Source organism: Eucyclogobius newberryi, unplaced genomic scaffold, assembly GCF_026437365.1.
Source record: "Eucyclogobius newberryi isolate DKJ021-1_F unplaced genomic scaffold, fEucNew1.0.hap1 SCAF_2, whole genome shotgun sequence".
In the NCBI taxonomy this organism is placed as follows: domain Eukaryota; kingdom Metazoa; phylum Chordata; class Actinopteri; order Gobiiformes; family Gobiidae; genus Eucyclogobius; species Eucyclogobius newberryi.
This window is the reverse complement of record NW_027315834.1, coordinates 44,355,031-44,376,792: the sequence shown is the minus strand read 5'-3', so window position 1 is coordinate 44,376,792 and position 21,762 is coordinate 44,355,031. Positions and strand designations below refer to the sequence as shown.

Here is a 21,762-nt window from a genome sequence, read left to right as displayed (position 1 = left end):
ATAAACCCACAGCTTTAGCTATGCTGCCCTAGGAGTAACTATGCTGGGGGAAGTATGACAGCTTGAGCACTATCCTCTTCTTCTTCTGACTACTTATGCTATCAAACAATATTTATTTTTTGATTCCACTTGCAAACTGTTCACCGCCTTCTTTTCTTTCTCTCACTCCTGAGGACCTGTGGACCCAGATGCCCCTCCCCTGGTGAAGTGGTCCCTGCCCTGTGTGGACGGTCCCTCATCTGCCTCAAGAGTGGCTCCAGTTCGCCTCCGACGGTCCCTCTTCTGCCTGAAGAGTGGGTCCAGCTCCAGTCTCCCTCATGTCCGTCTGTCCGTCTGTGAGTCGGATCTCTCCTTCACTGGAACTCCTCCAGGTTTCTACGCTTTTTTCCCAAAGAGGTTTTTTTTTGTAGTTTTTCCTGGCCGAGAAGGAGAGTCTAAGGACAGAGGACCCTGGGACATCGTCCCTCGCCACCACAGACATTGTCTGACTCCATCGCCACCACAGACATTGTTGATTCATTTCTCCCTGTGGCCCTCAGAGGCAACTGTTGTTGTGATTTTGGGCCTTACAAAAATAAATTGATTTGATTTGATTTGAACTAAGGGCAACTTAAGAGTCATTAAACAGACACGGTGCCATTGAACGTGCTTGTGCAAGTGTTTTATTCTCATGCTTTCAATTGTAATTCAAAGCATTGAACGAGGAAACAGAAAACAATCAAATGTCTTCCTTTGGAAATGTCACACACAAAAGAGTGCAGTTGGAATAGTATAAATAGAATAAAACATCTGATAGAATATATTCTCATGTTTAAAATAGTTCTCTCTGTAAGAAATATAGCATTTACACGAAGCAGAAAGACATTCGCGGTCACTCGTAGATCAGAATCACCTGATCGGCACTGTTCCCCAAACCGAGTCATTCATAATTGTATTCAGCCCTGGATAAACAGCAGATTGCTAAAACAATAAATAATATAACTCTATTTTAAGCTGCATTGTCTCTTTTGAGACGTACAAACCGCTAAACAAGTCTCTAAACATCACAATAATCATAGAAGCTGATGCCCCGCACACACGAGCAAGGCAGGCCAGTTAAAGCATTATTATATTTGGTGAATCAAGTAAAAGAAGTAAAAGCTAAGAGAGACTGAGAAGTTCACGTGACCCCTGACTTGTGAGTGATTCAGAAATAACCTTGCAGTGTCACTAGAAGCTGAAAAGAAGCTGAAAAGAAGCTAAAAAGGCAAACGGCGACTAATTGGACTTCTTGCTGCTTTCTGTGCCTTCCCTCTCCGTCTCGTCTTTGGCTCCGAGCGATCCGTTCACCCCGACGTCTCGAGAGGCCGCGGCGTGCTTTTTCGCCACTCGTCCGTTGCCGGGGGAGGCGGAGGCATCTCGGTCCGTGCACGAGTCCTGGAGGTCAGCGGTGAGGGCGGCGTACGGAGAGCGGCCGATGAAAAGGGTCTTGTAGACGATGGACTCGATGGCAGCGAAGGGCGAGGCGGACGAGCCGGTCAGCATCATTCTCGACTGAACAGGGGGAATAAAAGAAAGCGCACAACGAGGATGAATTCATAAATGCACCGTCTAAAGCATTAACATGGTTCAAAAGCGTTTCTTAGAGGCAATAAAGCGATAAATGGAACTGTATGAGCTTCAAGTATGCCTGAGAGGGGTCAGGATATTGTCTAGGATATTGTAACTTTTCATCAGTAAATCCTTTTTCAATCCCACGTTTAACAGTAGTAGAAAACTGGATATGCTGAAAACTTTAAACGTCTCTCTTACAATTGCACTTTCACAAACCCCAGTGGGTAATTGGTTGATTTGTTTCTTATTAGTTGCTTGTAAAGTGCATGAATACATTAAAACATGGATTAAATAAGAAGCAAATGAACCTCAGTGGGGCAAACTAATAAACAAGGGCTGGGACAAAGCTCTGCGATCTGATGAAATGACTCTGCGTTAATTTGACAGATCAGACTCGGAGGGAAGAAGACATGCCAGATTTATCTGTGTCTCCGTCAAGAGCACAAGTTTCCCAGAGAAGAGAGGGTGATGCAAGCTGATGAAAATGATGCAAACGCCGCGGCCCTACGGGTAATACGAGCGATATGTGAGTCACCACAGCCCCAACTTCAAAAACGCCAAAGAGAGAAAGGTCACAAGAAGACGAGGACACGGGTCGGAGGGAATAAGTGCCTCTTAACAGCAGGAGGATTAAGGAATAACGTTGGCACCCTTCTGAAGTGTGTACAATTTGGATCGTAATACAATCGACCAGATTCTGCAACGCTGAGTTTACAAACCAAAATCAACAGAACATTTAAGTCGTCGTTTCACTGACCTTGATGGCAACGATAAAGACCGTATAGATGAGCATCAAGATGTGCTTTTGTACAGGCAGGTACTGGGTCTGCTGCAGAGCGAACAGCACCGCTCCGATCAGCGTGATCTTTGTGGGGCTTAACAAGGGACAAGAACATCATCTTCAGACCAACCGGAGGAAATCATATATTAAGACGTTTTAGATTCTAAATACTTTTCCTCTTAGATTTGTGCATATTCACTAGTAAAATGCATCAACTGAAATATTTTATTGCATTCCACTTTTTATTCGGGACGTCATGATATCAAATTGTTCATAAGAAACACCACAATTCAACAATTACACACGATTATTGATGCCGTGACCAAAAAACTCTGTAAAATACTTTCTCTTATTGAAATTGTCTAATAGATCACCACTGCTCTTTATGAAATGATCTGTAAAGTTAAGTTACTGTGCAAGTATACTGTGTCCTGAAAGATCACAATAATCGATGAACAGATTCATCTTGACATCCCTAATTTAAGTAAGGCACTTACTAAGTCATTTTGAGGAGCTCATTCGTTTCTGGCCGCCACACGCCTCTCACAAGTTGTTCAAAGTTGCTTATCAAGCCTCCTCCGGCCCCTGACGCACATAGTGTTTCAGTGTATTGTAAATGGCGTTACTCTTTACTGTTTGCAGAAAAGTAAACAGGATCTTACAAACCTTTTGCCCAGCCAATGGCAATCATAACCAGCAGACTGTCTTTGTACTTCATGTGGGCCTGAGACACTCCTCCCAGCACCTTCCACGTCCTCGTCACCTCTTTCATTACTGACAACACCAGCCTCAGGGGCCACAGGGCGGTACAGCAGTACAACAGGTCCCCGGGGCAGTAGAACACCAGGTACCTGCACAATAACACACTCTGCAGATTAACTCAAGTAAAGCACTCAACTCAAATCTCATGTCATGACTCAGTGTTCGACAGCAGAGGGCGCTCAACTGTATGACTGCAGCCATTTTAAAAGGCACCAGTAGAGGGAACCAAAGACAAGTATTTGTCTTTGTATTGAGCATAAAAAACAGAAGTATAATTTTTCCCTTCAAAATGCGTATTACATTATGTAATAAATGCTATATTTTTTGTTTTATTTGTATTGCATAAGTTTTGATTCCATTAATGATGTTGTTCATTATTATAAGACTATCAATGAAACGTTATATTAAATATGATTTAATTTACAGTAAAAGTACAAAAACAGGAGCAAAAAAACACTCAATTAAAAGTATGGCATATAAAAATCTACTTAAGTAAATGTAAAGAGGTACCCATTTAAAAATGTATGTATTAAAAGTAGAGACTGATTTTTGCAGCAATCTGAAGACATTTCCCAATCTTTCTAGTGAATATTTGTACATATTTGTGTTGCTAGTCCTGGTTCCTAAACAAAACCTTTCAACCACATTAAAAGTACTTTCTACTTCAATCCAGTTCAACAATGTAGTGGGCTAGAAAGTACAGCTCTTAAATCTAGTGAAGTAAAAGTAAAACTTTTATCCACTGTAAAGTACAGATTTGTAAAACTTTTACTTTTGTACTTTCCATCGCTGCATGCTTAAGAGCATTATTCCCAATGACTAACCAGTGGTTCTTTTCCTTAATTAATTCACTTGTAGTTCTTCTGGTACTTGGCCCATGCTCTTTTCAGGCTTTATAATTACCAGGTAATTGTGGCCAGAAGAACACCAGTGCCATTGGACAGCGGAGCCACAGGGGGCTCGGCCAGCATGACCCCCGAGAGAACGGCCCCTCCAAAGCAGAAGAGCATGGAGCTGAACCAGCAGGCCAACGGACTCACCCGGGACACCTCCATCGCCCCTGCATGAACAAGAGACAAAACATGATTATAAGGGCACCAGCAGGAGGCCGGTCCATGTTTAGTCCTGACTCTGGCACCAGCAGGAGGCCGGTCTATGTTTAGTCCTGACTCTGGCACCAGCAGGAGGCCGGTCAAAGTTTAGTCCTGACTCTGGCACCAGCAGGAGGCCGGTCCACGTTTAGTCCTGACACTGGCACCAGCAGGAGGCCGGTCCATGTTTAGTCCTGACACTGGCACCAGCAGGAGGCCGGTCTATGTTTAGTCCTGACTCTGGCACCAGCAGGAGGCCGGTCCATGTTTAGTCCTGACTCTGGCACCAGCAGGAGGCCGGTCCACGTTTAGTCCTGACTCTGGCACCAGCAGGAGGCCGGTCTATGTTTAGTCCTGACTCTGGCACCAGCAGGAGGCTGGTCCACGTTTAGTCCTGACTCTGGCACCAGCAGGAGGCCGGTCCATGTTTAGTCCTGACTCTGGCACCAGCAGGAGGCCGGTCCACGTTTAGTCCTGACACTGGCACCAGCAGGAGGCCGGTCCATGTTTAGTCCTGACACTGGCACCAGCAGGAGGCCGGTCTATGTTTAGTCCTGACTCTGGCACCAGCAGGAGGCCGGTCCATGTTTAGTCCTGACTCTGGCACCAGCAGGAGGCCGGTCCACGTTTAGTCCTGACTCTGGCACCAGCAGGAGGCCGGTCTATGTTTAGTCCTGACTCTGGCACCAGCAGGAGGCTGGTCCACGTTTAGTCCTGACTCTGGCACCAGCAGGAGGCCGGTCCATGTTTAGTCCTGACTCTGGCACCAGCAGGAGGCCGGTCCATGTTTAGTCCTGACTCTGGCACCAGCAGGAGGCCGGTCCATGTTTAGTCCTGACACTGGCACCAGCAGGAGGCCGGTCTATGTTTAGTCCTGACTCTGGCACCAGCAGGAGGCCAGTCCATGTTTAGTCCTGACTCTGGCACCAGCAGGAAGCCGGTCCATGTTTAGTCCTGACACTGGCACCAGCAGGAGGCCGGTCCATGTTTAGTCCTGACACTGGCACCAGCAGGAAGCCGGTCCATGTTTAGTCCTGACACTGGCACCAGCAGGAGGCCGGTCCCTGAGGTCCTCAGAGTCTGAGATGGTTCTTTAGGCACTAACATGTACTTTGGTGCTAGGGCAGGGAGCACACAAGTAGAGCTTGTGTCTTGATGCTGTTGTGTAAATATAACACTATCATATCTGCACTAAATCCACCTCTCTCTTGTGCAGTGTCATGGACATAGTCTAAGTATAAAATTATTCTTTGGTTTGTTGATTTTACAGCAAGATGTTATAGTGTTATGTAATGTTATAGTCAATATATCATTTTAAAATTGTGCTTTTGTCTCTAGGATTTGATCCTGTATCTGAAGCAAAAGTTCACAGAAAAAGATCAGATGGCTTTTTAAAAATTCAAATGAATAAATAGTTAGCTCTCAGAGACTAGTGCATTCTAGTGTTATAGAAACACATCATAGGTACAGTTTGTGATCCCAAAGGGTGGGACCCACAGTTGAGACTGTTATCTGCCAACCGTCTGGGACAGAGGTATTAAGGGTCATTCTTCTACCATGTGCCACGCCCTGTTACTGTTGATGCAAGTGCCAAAGAGCTAAGATGGTATGATCACTGTAACTCTACTTAAGCTCTGAGACACGACAGACGCGAGTTTGACTCTGAACATGGCCTTTGTTACACTAGTTTAAATATTAGCTCATGTGTGTAATATGTACGCAAAAGCATAAAGTTCAAAGTGCGACTCAGCAGTATTTACAGTTGAGCACAATCATTTATCAGTGCGCTCCAGGTAAACTGCTCAACGGCCAACAGCCAATCCTTTTACCCCTCAGACAGTTCTGAGGTTTTCACATTTGTGTGGACATTTAGTCATTTAGTCATGTACAATGTGCACCATTTCACTGAGTTTCACTGAGTTTCACTGAGTTTCACTGAGTTTCACTGAGTTTCACTGAGTTTCACTGCATCCGAGTTCACTTCAGGTTGTTCTGGAGCCAAACAGAGCCATACTGTTAATCTGAGGATTACATGAAGATTATGGACTCCTGCAGAGAACTCCGTGTGGCTTCTCGTTACATTAGACATACACGTTTACCTATCACTACGTCAGGCAAACTATGCATGTGAAAGATACAGGACATACGCTAATATAAAGCACTGTTAGAGTCAGAGAGCTGAATGTGGTGACATTTCCCACAGCATTTTGCTCTTGCCTGAGCTCTGCAGCTCACAGACAAATCACACAGGTTCAGAGTAAACACTGCAGCTACGTCATCAGATTCAACCTAAAACAAACTGGAGTGTGCGGTGAGAGCACTCTCAGAGGCATCAAGCATAAACCAATTTACATTTAGGAATGGAAAAGTGCTGTGTGACATTTACAAGTCAAAACAGGAGGAGAAGCAGGTCACACACTTTAGACACAGACTTAATATTAGAAAACGTTTCAAAAGCTCTGGACAATAGTTTGAAATTAAGACGTTTTGACTTCATTCATTTTCTAATGGAAGTCGAAACATTTCAATTCCAAACATATTGTCCACATGACAACCATTAAAAGTGTTCTACCCTGGACTCCTGATGGAAGAATGAGGGATTACACTGACTGTTACAAACTGAAGAGTTACAATCTTACTAAAGAGAAAAACAAAGGCTCTAACAGACTCCTAGTGAATTGTATATGATACAGGATCTACAGAAAACTGTGGGTGGTGTATTTGTGACAATAATATAAAATATAGCCGCAAGCGGCAATGATCGGCCCTCGCCACGCCGCCGCCACACCGCCGCCACGCCGCAAGAGGAGGGGGCGCTAACGCGCCCCAATTGTCCTTTTATTACGCCTACTGCTGAATCTGTGACGCTGTCACATCTTCTCCCCTTTGTTTTACCATCAAAAAGCAATTTTATTTTGAATTCTTGGCAAAATGTGCGGCTTTGCCGCACAGACACCGTGACTCTTTGAATGAAAATGTGGATAACTTTTGATGGTCCTGAAGATGAGTCTCACCAAATTTCAGGTTAATAGGGCTGACGCCCTGGGAGGAGTTTGTGAAAGTCTAAAGTGTAAACATGTTCTGGCGATTTCCCCATTGGAATAACATGAAAGGTTTCGGTCATCGTTACGGCGCCATAAATATTATGACATGGGTCTCATTGACTTTTTTGATGGGGATGCTAAAATTGAGTTGTGTGTCAAATTTCATATAATTTCGCAAAACTAAACATTTAACCTCCATATAAAATCTGTAGGGGGCGCTGTGGCGCCAAATGAATTTATTTCACTTCAAGTAGGTTTAGGGCAAAGAGTTTAACAACTGATTCTAATTTGACGCAATTCGGACTTTATCTGCGCAAACGGCCGAAATTTTAAATATGGGAGATTTCTGAAATTCTAGCTACAGTTTGCGGCTTCGCCGCACCGAGACCGTGACAGGTATCAATGTAATTTGGATAGCTTTTTAGGGCCAACGCCCTGGGAGGAGTTCGTAAAAGTACGACGTTTGGAAAAACTCCGAAGTCATGTTTAGCCATTTTTGAAGCAATATGGCCAACATTTGGTTGGGCAGACGGCGTTGCCGTAATAATATTTTTTACTTCTCTTGTCACCATCTACCTCTGCGCCAAATTTCATGATTCTACGATCAGATTTTTTTTGGGTCATTTCCCATCTCTCAATGCATTTTTGGTACATTTGGGGGCGCTGACGCGCCAATTTTTTTATTTTAGAAAAGGGAAATAGCCAGAATGTAGAGAGGCACGATTTTTAGAGGTGTGAACATTTTTGTGACTTTTCGTCAATGTTCACTGGGTGCAAAATAGGGGGGTTGGTCCCGAGGTGGTGGTGGTGGTGAAGAAGAAGAAGAAGAAGAAGAAGAAGAAGAAGAAGAAGAAGAAGAAGAAGAAGAAGAAGAAGAAGAAGAAGAAGAAGAAGAAGAAGAAGAAGAAGAAGAAGAAGAAGAAGAAGAAGAAGAAGAAGAAGAAGAAGAAGAAGAAGAAGAAGAAGAAGAAGAAGAAGAAGAAGAAGAAGAAGAAGAAGAAGAAGAAGAAGAAGAAGAAGAAGAAGAAGAAGAAGAAGAAGAAGAAGAAGAAGAAGAAGAAGAAGAAGAAGAAGAAGAAGAAGAAGAAGAAGAAGAAGAAGAAGAAGAAGAAGAAGAAGAAGAAGAAGAAGAAGAAGAAGAAGAAGAAGAAGAAGAAGAAGAAGAAGAAGCGAAAACAATGTTTCCCATTTTTCAAATATCATAAACTATACATTTTCGGAAAGCGCTCGCGCTTTCCTACCTCATGGTGTGGGTCCCTGGTCACTGACGGGTACTTTCGTTAATTTTGAGTGGGCTCCGCCCACTTTGTGTTTTTGGCCCTCTGAACAGTAATAATGTTCAATTTTTGCATTACATGCTTATATGCACGGAACATGCAAGAGATGGGGAACGTATTCGTGAGGTACTTAGCGCAAATGAGTGCTTTATATGGGGATGACGTCATCTCAATGTAAAGTGCTCGTTTAGTGCGCACTTTTGAACGGGCTTCGCCCGTTTACAACGGTAATGTTCCATTTTCCTACTACTAATTAGTATGCACGGGGCGTGCATGAGTGAAGGAGTGCGTTAGTGAGTGTTTGGAAGTGGGCGAGCGCTTCGCGCTCGATTTCGTGCGCACTACGTGCGCACTTTCGCAGCCGTGCTTCGCACGGCCTTACGAGATTAATAGGCCTCTCGCCAGCTTGTGGCGCTCGGGCCTAATAAAAAGAACAAAAGCATTTGGCCCTGACCCGCCCTGACCCGCCCTGACCCGCCCTGACCCGCCCTGACCCGCCCTGACCCGCCCTGACCCCAATGAAACTTTGACTCTGGGCGTTCCCACCGTGTGCTTACAAATAGACCCTCCAGAGTGAGCATGACAATCTGAACAAGTCTTATTCATTCATGGAGTAACAACATAGATATAGATACAGTAATTACAGGGGCAGATCAAGGGCCTTTGTGGGGACCCAGGGCCAAGAGAGTGAACTCAGGGACATTCACAGGGACATCCACAGGGACATCCACAGGGACATCCACAGGGACATTCACATGGACATCCACAGGGACATCCACAGGGACATTCACAGGGACATTCACAGGGACATCCACAGGGACATTCACAGGGACATCCACAGGGACATCTCCACAGGGACATCTCCACAGGGACATCTCCACAGGGACATTCACAGGGACATTCACAGGGACATCCACAGGGACATTCACATGGACATCCACATGGACATCCACAGGGACATTCACAGGGACATCCACAGGGACATCCACAGGGACATTCACAGGGACATCCACAGGGACATCCACAGGGACATCCACAGGGACATTCACAGGGACATCCACAGGGACATCCACAGGGACATCCACATGGACATCCACAGGGACATCCACATGGACATCCACAGGGACATTCACATGGACATCCACAGGGACATTCACAGGGACATCCACAGGGACATTCACAGGGACATCCACAGGGACATCCACAAGGACATCCACAGGGACATCCACAGGGACATTCACAGGGACATTCACAGGGACATCCACAGGGACATCCACAGGGACATTCACAGGGACATCCACAGGGACATCCACAGGGACATCCACAGGGACATCCACATGGACATCCACAGGGACATCCACAGGGACATCTCCACAGGGACATCCACAGGGACATTCACAGGGACATCCACAGGGACATTCACAGGGACATCCACAGGGACATCCACAGGGACATCCACAGGGACATCCACAGGGACATTCATAGGGACATCCACAGGGACATCCACAGGGACATCCACAGGGACATTCACAGGGACATCCACAGGGACATTCACATGGACATCCACAGGGACATCCACAGGGACATTCACAGGGACATCCACAGGGACATCTCCACAGGGACATTCACAGGGACATCCACAATGACATTCACAGGGACATCCACAGGGACATCCACAGGGACATCCACAGGGACATCCACAGGGACATTCACAGGGACATCCACAGGGACATCTCCACAGGGACATCCACAGGGACATCCACAGGGACATCTCCACGGGGACATCCACAGGGACATCCACAGGGACATCTCCACAGGGACATCCACAGGGACATCCACAGGGACATCCACAGGGACATCCACAGGGACATTCACAGGGACATCCACAGGGACATCTCCACAGGGACATCCACAGGGACATCCACAGGGACATCCACAGGGACATCCACAGGGACATCTCCACGGGGACATCCACAGGGACATCCACAGGGACATCTCCACAGGGACATCCACAGGGACATCCACAGGGACATCCACAGGGACATCCACAGGGACATCCACAGGGACATCCACAGGGTTTACAGGTTCAGTGGAGTTCAAATTCTTCATGAGGCACGTTTTAAAATAGAGCTCGATCCAAACACGCTGTACAACAATAGTGTGTGTAGTGTCCTTGGACTTGGTGTATGTTGTCCCTTTGGTGTGACATAACTCATACTTTTGTTCTAAGACATTAGTCTTTATACTTTAATATGAGAAAGAACATCGGGAAACACTCTAGTGGTAGTTATCAGTTTGATTATTGACTTACTCGCAGTAATCTGATAACCTGCTATAACAATACTGCAACAACTCTGGGTGTGGTATAGGCCAGAAGCCCAAAGTTGCAACTATTTGTAAAGGACATAACGATTTGTAAAAAAAATAATTAGTCCAATTACACATAAAGAGACAATGACGTGTGGTCAATACAATAAAGGAAATACATAATCCGATGATGGGGGAGTCTCAGTGTCTGCAGCTGTAGTGTTTGTAGTTGCTGGACCTTGTGTTGTCTTGTTGCTGGACATTGTGTTGTCTTGTTGCTGGACCTTGTGTGTGCTGCTTACCTGGCTGCTCCCGCAGGGACATCACTGACACGATGTAATGCGCCATGTCAAAGTAAGGGAACATGGATAAGTTTGCCAGCGCGTGGCCCAACTCATCCACATGAAGCGTTTGAAGCAGCTCCATTGCACTAGAGTGCGACCTGCTCTAGCAGAGCGCTGTTTGGATCGTCCTCAGGCTCTTGAAGTCACCCAAAGTAAAGCACTGGTCCAGTTCAAAGCATCCGGGAGACACTGGTCCATCCGCCTGTCACACCAGAGCCAGGCTCTAAAGCCCAGTGCGGAACATGGGAGCTGCAGACTGGCCCGGGCAGGCGCTCACTTGGAAGATTACGACTCGTCGCTGAGCAACAGTTCCGTATGTTTACGGTCAGAGGATGGCCACCGCCGCCAGCTTTCGGCGCATACGCGGAATTCCTCCCCGCGTTCCGCCATTAGTGACGTGGCAGGCGGAGCCTCTCTGTGATTGGACCGTCTGAGACGGAATGACCAATCACAAGTCACAGAGAGATGAGTGAACGTGCTGCTGACACATGTGCTCCAAACCTTGTTTTGATCTTTTTTATTCTCAGAATTCTTTATGACAAAACATTTATAAATAAACCGTTAAAGGAGAAAAGAAGAAGCAGAAGAGGACAACAACAACAACAGTCTGAGGACTACGAAAAGTCTGAGGAATAAAGTCTGGCGGTAATGCAACAATTGGATGCCAACCGCCATAAAACAACAACAACAACAACAACAACAACAACTGACAGCCTTTCTGCATTGCAAAGCATTAAATCTGGGAAATCGGATTGCAGACAGGATGTGTTGAATGGCATCTTCTGTCTGCTGCTCTCCCTGTCCAGGAAGGATGTGAGGGTTTCCTTCATTTGGGTCCCTGCGCATGTGGGGGTGGATGGTAACGAAATGGCTGATGCACTGGCTAAACGTTCCCTTCGGCGGCCATCAATTGATGTGGCGGTTGAGTTGGGCAAGTCTGAAATCAGGCCCGTTATCAAGAGTCATGTGGTCGGCCTTTGGCAGGAATTTTGGAGCCACTGTGTTACTGGACGGCATCTCTATCACATACAGGGTAGTGTGGGTCCTTGCAGGTCTATGGGCAGGAACGCGTGGGAGGAAAGGGCCTTCGCCCGCGTGAGGATTGGCCATACTGGACTCAATTGGTCACTGAGTAGGATAGGCAAACATCCGACCGGTCTGTGTGGTCACTGTCGGGTGCCAGAGACTGTCGAGCATGTGCTGATTTGCTGTGAGGCTTATGATAGGGAAAGAACCGGGTTGGCCTTGTGGTTTCGGAATAATGGGCGGGAGTTCAATCTGCGGAACGTTCTGGCGATCCAGTCACAGGGTTTGTGTCAGGCTGTGGTTGCTTACTTATGTAGCGCAGGGCTGGGTAAACGTTTATAGAGGTGGGGGGTGTTGGAGACTGAGCCGAGGATGAGGAGCAAGAGGATGTTCTAACGCGCTTTGACTTCATGGGCCTAGAAACGACAGAGTGATGGAAGAAGGACTTCTAAAGGATACAACGACAAAGACGTCCCATGACCTCATGGGCTTTGTAAAACAACAAAGACGTCCCATGACCTCATGGGCTTTGTACTTCCAAAGCAATGGAATAAGAATTTTTAAGGACTACGACAAAGTCTGAGGGGAGGAAGAACTTCTATAGGATACAATGACAAAGGCATCTCATGACCTCTTGGGCTTTGTCAAAGCACTGGAGGTCAAAGCACTGGAAGAACAACTTTTAGGACTACGACAAAATCTGGGGCTACGACAAAATCTGGGGAATAAAGTCTGGCGGTAATGCGACACTCGGATGCCAACCGCCATAAAACAACAACAACAACAATGCCAGGGGGACATATTACAATTAGACTTTATACATGAAAAACTTTTGAAAACATACCGTTTTAACAAGTAGAAATGGCTTTTGGGTTTAAACTTTTGGATATGGTGAGCAAATATGATTTTGTTTAATAAGGACAGGGGGAAAATGGATACTGACGATTAAAATGAACTTTGCCAAATAAAGAATTGGATTGATTGCCATTTTCTCTCTATAGTCCACATTTATGCCATGAAAACCAAAAGTTATATGTTCAAATTTTAATCTAAAGTTGGATTAAATGTGAAGTGCCATAAATTGTAAACAGTCTTTCCAAAAGGTTTTTATAATAGTGCAATTCCAAAAAAGATGACTAATTGTTTCAGGCTATTTTTTACAAAAAGTGCAGTTAGGGTCAATTGTTTTGATATATCTTATCATACATTGATTAATGGGGTAAATTCTATGAATTAGTTTAAAAGAGACATCTTTCATTTTATTGTTTATTTAAAAAAAACATTGATTCAAAGTCCATCCTTTTTTCCATATAATGTCCGGGACAAAGTTTCTTCAGTAGAAAATAGCCACGGACAGAGAGACAACATCGTGTTGAAAAAAAGCACGTATTCTTCTGTTGTTCTTATGTTTTACAGGAGTAAAACAAGCTTTTCCGGTGTCAGTCACAGACAGTGTGGACGTACTTTCATCAATAGCAGTGGTCTTAAAAAGTTGACAAATGGTATATTCTTTAGGAGTCACAGCGAGGTTGTATTTAAGATTGAATTCATTGAACCTGAAATGTCCATTACTGTCAAGAAGCTGACCCACCAGTAGGATTTTCTTAACCAATGAGGATAAAGTAAGGACTTTTTTTTTGTATATGATGTATTTGTTATTCCAGATAAAAAAAAGTTATGAGGAGAGAAATTATGCTTGTATATAAGAATAATTTATGTATAACTTATATAATGCAGATCATTTTACTGGTATTTTGTCAACATTATAGTTACAAAGGAGAAGAAAATTCAGTCCACTTAATTCTGAGAAGATATAATGAGGAAATAAATATAGTGTGTTTTGTTTGATTTAATTTTCTATTTGATTTGGTTTTTATATCTTATTTTATTACTTTTATCCTATTTTTGCCTCTGTAGTCTTTTATCTTGCTGTGAAGCACTTTGGAACCCTCTGGTTGTATAAATCGTGCTATATAAATAAAGTGGATTGGATTGGATTGGATATTCCAGATGGAGTTTTTTTTTTAGATTTGATCCAGTTTGTTTTAAATGTATTATTTAGTGTTGTAAAATTGAGAACGTTTAGTTCATATAAGTTCTGAATCAGATAAAGGAGGCCGATGTCCCAGTGAAGCATCAGAGTGAAAGAGAACAAGACTCTGGGACAGATACTTAAGGCACCGCTATTTAGACCTGGAGCACTTTTAGCTCTATAATAGTCTCAGCTGTTGAACTGGAAGGACATGAACTGTTTGTAATGAATAGAAAAGACAGAAGAGGAGGTGGAGTCTGTAGATTCTGCATTGTAATGGTATAGAAAGCATGTCTACTACAGTTGATAATATGTTAGTGTTATGTTATGTTAATGTTAATGTTGAGTGTGTCACGGTTGAGATTCACATGGAGAAACAAAACAAAATAACTGTCTGTTGCATAAATAGAACACCTGGTTCTTCTCTGGATCATTTGAATGAGTTTATATCTAATATGTTTCACTCAATTGTAAATAAGTAATGTTGACCCAGGTGGACACAAGAAAACCACAGACTTTGTCAATACTTTTTTTTATAATAGTACATTATTTCCAGTAATAGTAAATCCAACTATAATAACAACAGAATCAGCTACATTAATTGAGAACATATTTACAAATGAAATTGGTCAAATTGATAGAGATCTTTTAATGACTGATATTAGTGACCATCTTCATCTGATACATTCTTCAAAATGTATTTAAAACAGTGTGTAATGAGACGAGCGACACAAGAACAGTGAGACATAGAACACCTTAAGCAATTGAGACTTTGAAAATGGAATTAAGTCAGCAACATTTTATTATCTGTGCATTTTATGATCTCATCGTGGTAGATTCGGCCTTCCTGCAAACACAGCTAAGTTACACCTGGTTATGTTTTTCATTTATTGTCAAATATAATTCAAAACGAGGACAATCCTAGGTGATCATATATCTTTATTATATTCTGGTATACCAGGTAAGCAATACTAGCTCTGTGTTGCAGACTGACCACAGAGGGAGACTGTGCCTGGCGTCACTCTGGTAAATTAGTAGCCGTGTTATAAACAGATAATCGAGCCTTGATTATGTGTGTAACTGAATTATGGTTTAGCTTCGACACCGGCTTCAGCCTCACTTCACCTCTTTGATTGTGGGGTGCCACAAGGCTCGGTTTTGGCCCCAAAAGTATGGATGGATGGATAAATGATATCCAAAAAGATATCTTGTTTGCAGATGATACCACAGTTTACTGCTCGGGTCATAATCTTATTGAGCTGGTGAAGGTGATGGAGAGAGAAGTGCATAAACTAAACAACTGGTTTGCATGAAATACATTATCATTAAACTTGAATAAAACTAAATTTATGGTATTCAGTAACAAACATGTAGATAATGATATCAAAATTGAAATAAATAGTTATGAAATTGAAAGAGTCAATTATATTAAGTTTCTTGGCGTAATCATAGATTGCAAAATTACATGGAAAACACATATACAAAATGTACTGAAAAAAGTGTCAAAAACTGTTGCAATTTTATCTAAATTGCAGTATATTTTGAACAAAAATACTTTATATTTACTTTACTGTTCTCTCATTACACCATATTTAACATATGGTATTGAGATCTGGGGAAACACATACAAAACTAGAACCAAACCAATTTTTATTCTACAAAAAAATCCCATTCGACTGATCAATCATGCATCTTATAACTCGCCGAGTCACCCTTTGTTCATTCAATCTAAGCTTTTAAAATTTTATGATTTGGTAGATCTGTATACTGCTAAGTTTATGTATTTAGTTAAACATAATCAAAGCGTGTATGTTTGACAGAGCTTATGTGAGAACCACGCTGAGGGAACAATGTTTGTCAAGTAAAGGAGTTAAATTATGGAACAATTGTTACGACAAATTAAAAAATGCCACTTCTTTATTTCAGTTTAAAAGTATCTTTAAGAAAAAATAATCATAGACAAACATTTAGCAGAACAAAAATGCAGTTTTGTTGTTGTGAAACTTGGAATGCTTGTGGAGGATACTTGTGAGCAGACTGTCCAGTGTTAGTGTTGTTTGTGTTGATGATCTGTCGCTTGTGTACTATAAAATGACAAATGTCCACCAATGTGGGAAGGGAAGCCACAATAAGCCTTTGCTTCTACACCTGGTCAAAAAACATAAATATATCTCTAATTTTGTTTTGTGCTTGAACGTTGAGCGCCTTTTGTTTTTTACCAAACCACAATAATTAAAAATATATATATACAAAGTTACAGCCCAGGACAAACTAGTAATTAAAACAAGGCGTGTCCTAAACAGAGTGAGTCAAACAAAGCGTCTGACACAGCAAACATTTGATGAACACAACTCTGACCTCTTAAGGTGCTAAAGATCATGACAGTGGTTCAGTCTTTTCCCCCTTAAAAAACAACAACACCATCATTAAAACATATTTCCCCCCCGGTATTCTAGATTAAAATGCCCTAAAAGTTATAGCTTAGACTTTTCTGGTTTTACAATTCAGGCAATGAGACAATGGTGTGTGTTTCATTCATACAAATCCTCATATCACATAATGTTGGAAAATATTTCTAAATTACATACGGCTATTAGGCAACTCCTGACCAACGCCTGTAGGTGGCAGCAGTTGACAAGAACTCTGTATGAGAAGTGCAACAGCCTTAGAAATGAATTTGTGATTTACAAAGATAGTGACTCTTTCAGGGAACTCACATGACCTCTTTCTCAAAGGCTATTGTTAAATGCTTAGTTACTTTTAGTAAGCAGTGAACTTTTCTGAAGCTCAGAGTGAAGTGACCTTTGACCACTAATATGTTGTCTCCAAATATGGATAGATGATAAAATAATAGTTGGGTGATGTGTACAGATCTAACCGAGCGCTTCAAGCACTCCTTTGTTTGTCTTGGTGGGCAGCGCGTTGAGATGTTTTAATACTGAAACCCTGCCCTGACGTCAGCAGTTAATATTAGACTACTTTGTTACACTACCATTCAATTCTTCAATTCAATGTCCTATAAATCCTGTATATTTTAGAAGCAGAAAAGTCCCACGGGTTCAAGGCCTAAAGTGCTTGTCATTGCATTGACGGACAATAATAAATCCAGGTATTTATGGATCATATGTTCTGTTATCAAAGTATTTCAGGTTGAGTCATACACATCCAGGAACCAGCCAGAAAAGTGTTCAAAGCAATGAAATGTCCCAAACATAACAGCATCTCATCATTGAAGTCTGCGTCCAGCTCTAAATGTTTGACTGAGAGGAACGTTATTGACCTTTAACGCTACAAACAAGCTAAAATACTGCACAAACTGGGAACAAGGTTTGCAGTGGTTGTATGTGTGCATAGATGACTGATTACCATGGTTACGATCAGGTTCAAAGGTCAACCCACTGGGGCCTTTTAGTCTGTGCAATACATGCGCCTCATTATAACTTTTCCAAGTGCACAGACACAGGTCAAAAAGATTATAACCAATGAAAAAATATATATCCCCTGAGACTGTATTTTGTTTTCATCCTCAAAAAGAATTCAATATTTCTGGTCGAACTAGATTGGACAACAGTGGAGTACAGACCGACGGATATAGGCCAATATATTTCACTATTGGCCTTGAATCATCAGCAGAGGCCAATATATATTATGTTTTTATCTGAACACTTAAGTGTGAAGAGTGTACTGCATAAATGTGACACTCTGACCTCTTTGTTTGCCGTAAAACAAGTTTGTCAATGAGTTCCTATAAAAATTCATACAAACAATTTGAAGAAAATGATCAAAATCGTCCCTAACATCGGCACGGCTTATCTCATTTTATCTGGATTTCGATATCAGCAACAACAAAAAACATATCGGTCGATCTCTACAGTTGAGTCTTAAGTAGATTCTTCACTATTATGACAATTAAGATGCACAAAATGAGGTGCTTTCAGATAGCATAGCACCGTAGCAGCCAACTTGAGTCTATTTATAAAGTCTCATTAGTCTTAAAGGCATTGGCAGCACGTTATGTTAGATGATATTTGAGGTCTAATGCTGCTGTGTTTGGCAGTGACACTGCATCGTCACAAGGCCCAGTATAATTAGAAACATCTCCAAACTATTCGGTTTTGTGGTCAACATTATTCTCTTTGGAATAGTTTTGTCTTAGAATCTACTCATTCCTTGACCATTTCTCCTCATGTGCCACATTGAGTCTAGTGTAATCAGTTAACTGGTCAGCTCCGGCACAGAAGGTGAAGACAAACAAAAAAAGGCAATAACAAACCAAAAAAAAGGAGCCAGACCACCTTCTACTACTTGTATTGTTTAAAGTGCAATTGACAAGTTTCTATGATGTTCTAATTTTGACTGTATTTGGTGCATTTATACCTGTTGTAAATCATTCCATCCAAAGTTTATGCATAATTTACACAACATATTTATTTAATATTTATTTTATTTGACACTCTAAACATTAATTCAACAAAAACAATATGTCCGCTTAGTTTTTTTTTGTCAAATACAAACAAACATTGTGACATTAGATGAACTTTGGCCCAGTGTTTGCTGGGTGACTAGTGTGATGTCATAAATTACAACCAGGAAGTAGAATTATAAACCTATAAAGCTATTCTGGGATAACATTTTATTATTATTATTTTTTAGCATGGTTTAAAATATATTTGTCTTAACTGCATTTTAGTTGGAAGAGCTGTCAGAGGCATGTTAAGAAGTCAACACTGTTTTTAAATGGAGGGTCTTGTTTCTGGCGACACCCTAATGAGGTCTCAAACAGGCTGATCTGATTATTGTCCGTAAATGTACATTGTCGGGGGAGCCCAACCGTTAAGCTGCAAGTAGCTGTGGGGTGCTTTACTTCACAGCGTCATGATCCACATATGCTTGACTGGTTCATTGAGTGTTTATTCAGCTTTCTCAGTGGAGGAAATAGACCCAGGACGGTGGCACACGGGACACTGCAGCGAGAATCTCATAAATGTACAGAGAAGGACAGCGGGTGAGTCAGCTTGTTGTTTTCCGCCTCAGGAAACAAGATGTATGTGGGACATGGGTCGCCTCTGGGTCTGGCAGAAAACCTTTCACCCCGGAGACATTTCCACAGGCTCTGAGCTGCCGACTCTAAACACAGGCACAAGACAGTCTATTCTTATATATTTCAGATCGATGTTTGAATATTCATAATGCTTCAAATGTAAGTATTGCTTTGGGAAGTCACATGAAACTCTCATTCAGGTTTGCCGACAGTGTTTGGCAGTTAATGGATAACGTGTGGTGGGTTTTATGATCTCATACTTCCTGCAAACACAGCTAAGTTACACCTGGTTATGTTTTTCATTTATTGTCAAATATAATTCAAAACGAGGACAATCTTAGGTGATCATATATCTTTATTATATTCTGGTATGTAGAGCTGGGTTTCGATTCAAATTTCAAGAATCGATTCCGATTTTTACGTTTGAAAATCGATTTCATCCGATTTCTCAGATTCCATCCGATTCGCTCCGATTCGATCCGATTTCGATTCGATCCGGGGGTTAATGTTACTAAAAATAAAAAACGTATTTGAACCGTTTCCTTCACTTCATGACTGTGTAGAGAAGCAACATATTAATGTTATTATATCAATATTAAACAAGTATTGGTAGTTACTGATGGACGACTGATGAAAAGGTTAAGGGTCAATCTACCTTCAAGAAAGATAATCCAGGAGTCCTGAATTATCTTTCTTGAAGGTAGATTGAAGTTCACTGAGGGAAATGTAGAAAAGAATTTTAATTAAAAAAAAACTAATTTAAAAAAAAAAAAAAAAATCGATCTTTGGACGTACGAATCGATAATCGGTCATTAATGAGCGAATCGATTAAAAATTGGAAAATTGATTATTTCAACCCAGCTCTACTGTTATGCAAGGTAAGCAATACTAGCTCTGTGTTGCAGACTGACCACAGAGGGAGACTGTGCCTGGCGTCACTCTGGTAAATTAGTAGCCGTGTTATAAACAGATAATCGAGCCTTGATTATGTGTGTAACCGAATTATGGTTTAGCTTCGACACCGGCTTCAGCCTCACTTCACCTCTTTGATTACACATTATTATAATATACTTAGTCTTTTATTGGAATTTGGAGTTTGGTGCGACTCAGACTCTCAATCATGGTCACAACTGTCAAATATAAGTGACTATTTCAACTGAACAACCAGTTAAACAGAAAGTAAAATACTGTGCTGCTTGAGCTGTTCCCATTCGGATCGGTCCAAATGTAAGATTGGTGTATTTCTGGAACTGTTGAATCAACATGAGAGCACTATTTCCATTGCTTCTTCAGCCTCTAGCAACAAGAACAATTATCTTATGTTTAAAAGGTCAAAGGGCAGATTTGAAGGTAGTGCTATATATACTATATGCTAGTTTATTTGAACAGTGTTGTGTCATTTGACTGATCTTTGCGAAAATGTTTCCTCCGAAAGTCCTGTCCCGTTTTCCTCTGGATCCCACCGGACGCAGCCGTTGTTTCCTGTCACAATCAGGAAGTGGTCAAAGTGACATGCCTGTATAATGGCACCTCAAAGGAATGCACAGCCCATCTTCAGTGCATCATCCTCTTTTAAGAGCCCTGACCTCATCCACACACGTTTATGTTGGAATGTGCACTACACCCTTTCCCAAACCTCATGAACCCCGGACTCCTACAAATTGCACATGTGCCGTTTGCACCCTTCACCGAGACGGACCGTATCATTTGGGGAAAACTCGCCCAAAACTGGGTGTTGTCTAAATCTGGAAGGAGCACGTCAGAGATGTTGAAAGTGCTCAACGGCTTTGATAGGAATAATAAAGGCTTTGCTTTGTATAATGTTTGTGGAAATGTTGACTTTCTGAATTATGGGCTATATTTGTTCATTGGGGTCAAAAGTCAAAGAGAAAAGCAGACATTAAAGACACTTTGGCATTAAAGAGGTCACTGCTCCACTGACCTCCAGCAGATGGATGCTGATAGAAGCTGATTTACGACTTTCACCAGGCATTATATGTAGGTATAATGTAATCTGAAACTTTGTAAGGTCTACAAATCTGTAGTGTTTCAGTGCTCTTACCTTGCATTGGAATCAAGTTGGAGCTCACTTAAAGGTGGATTAGAAGAAAACTGCTAAAGGCTACGGTGCTTTGAACTGAAAGAGAAAAGAGCATTGTGAGCTTTGGTGGGAACGCTGTGATGATGAGGTCTCAGCTCCTAAAGCCAAGCTCACAGGAAGATGAGCATGTCCCCTGCTAGAGTTAAGACCACATCTGTTATATCCTGTTGTGAAAACAATACAATAGCAGTTATTGTGATAATAACTGGTCTATTGAGACAGTGCTTCAGACATTTTTCTGACTAATGAACTGGAGAGTGAGAGTTACTGTGGTGCTTGAGGCTAATTGATCCTGATTACTCTCTCTCTCTCTCTCTGCATACTCACTGCTCACTGATGAGGAATATGTGATGCCCACAACAC

The 21,762-nt window shown here is 42.2% G+C and overlaps 1 protein-coding gene across 1 annotated transcript; it reads right to left on the bottom strand.

Annotated features, from left to right (window-relative positions):
- Positions 1-646: 646 nt before the first annotated feature.
- On the bottom strand, positions 647-11,301 carry tmem38b (transmembrane protein 38B). Its single transcript, XM_072453173.1, has 6 exons — positions 11,158-11,301; positions 4,040-4,196; positions 3,041-3,225; positions 2,872-2,959; positions 2,351-2,468; positions 647-1,533 (listed from the first exon to the last, which is right to left on the bottom strand). Exons 1-6 carry the CDS (start codon positions 11,279-11,281, stop codon positions 1,258-1,260), a joined length of 948 nt encoding a protein of 315 aa, XP_072309274.1. The 5' UTR covers positions 11,282-11,301; the 3' UTR covers positions 647-1,257.
- Positions 11,302-21,762: the final 10,461 nt, after the last annotated feature.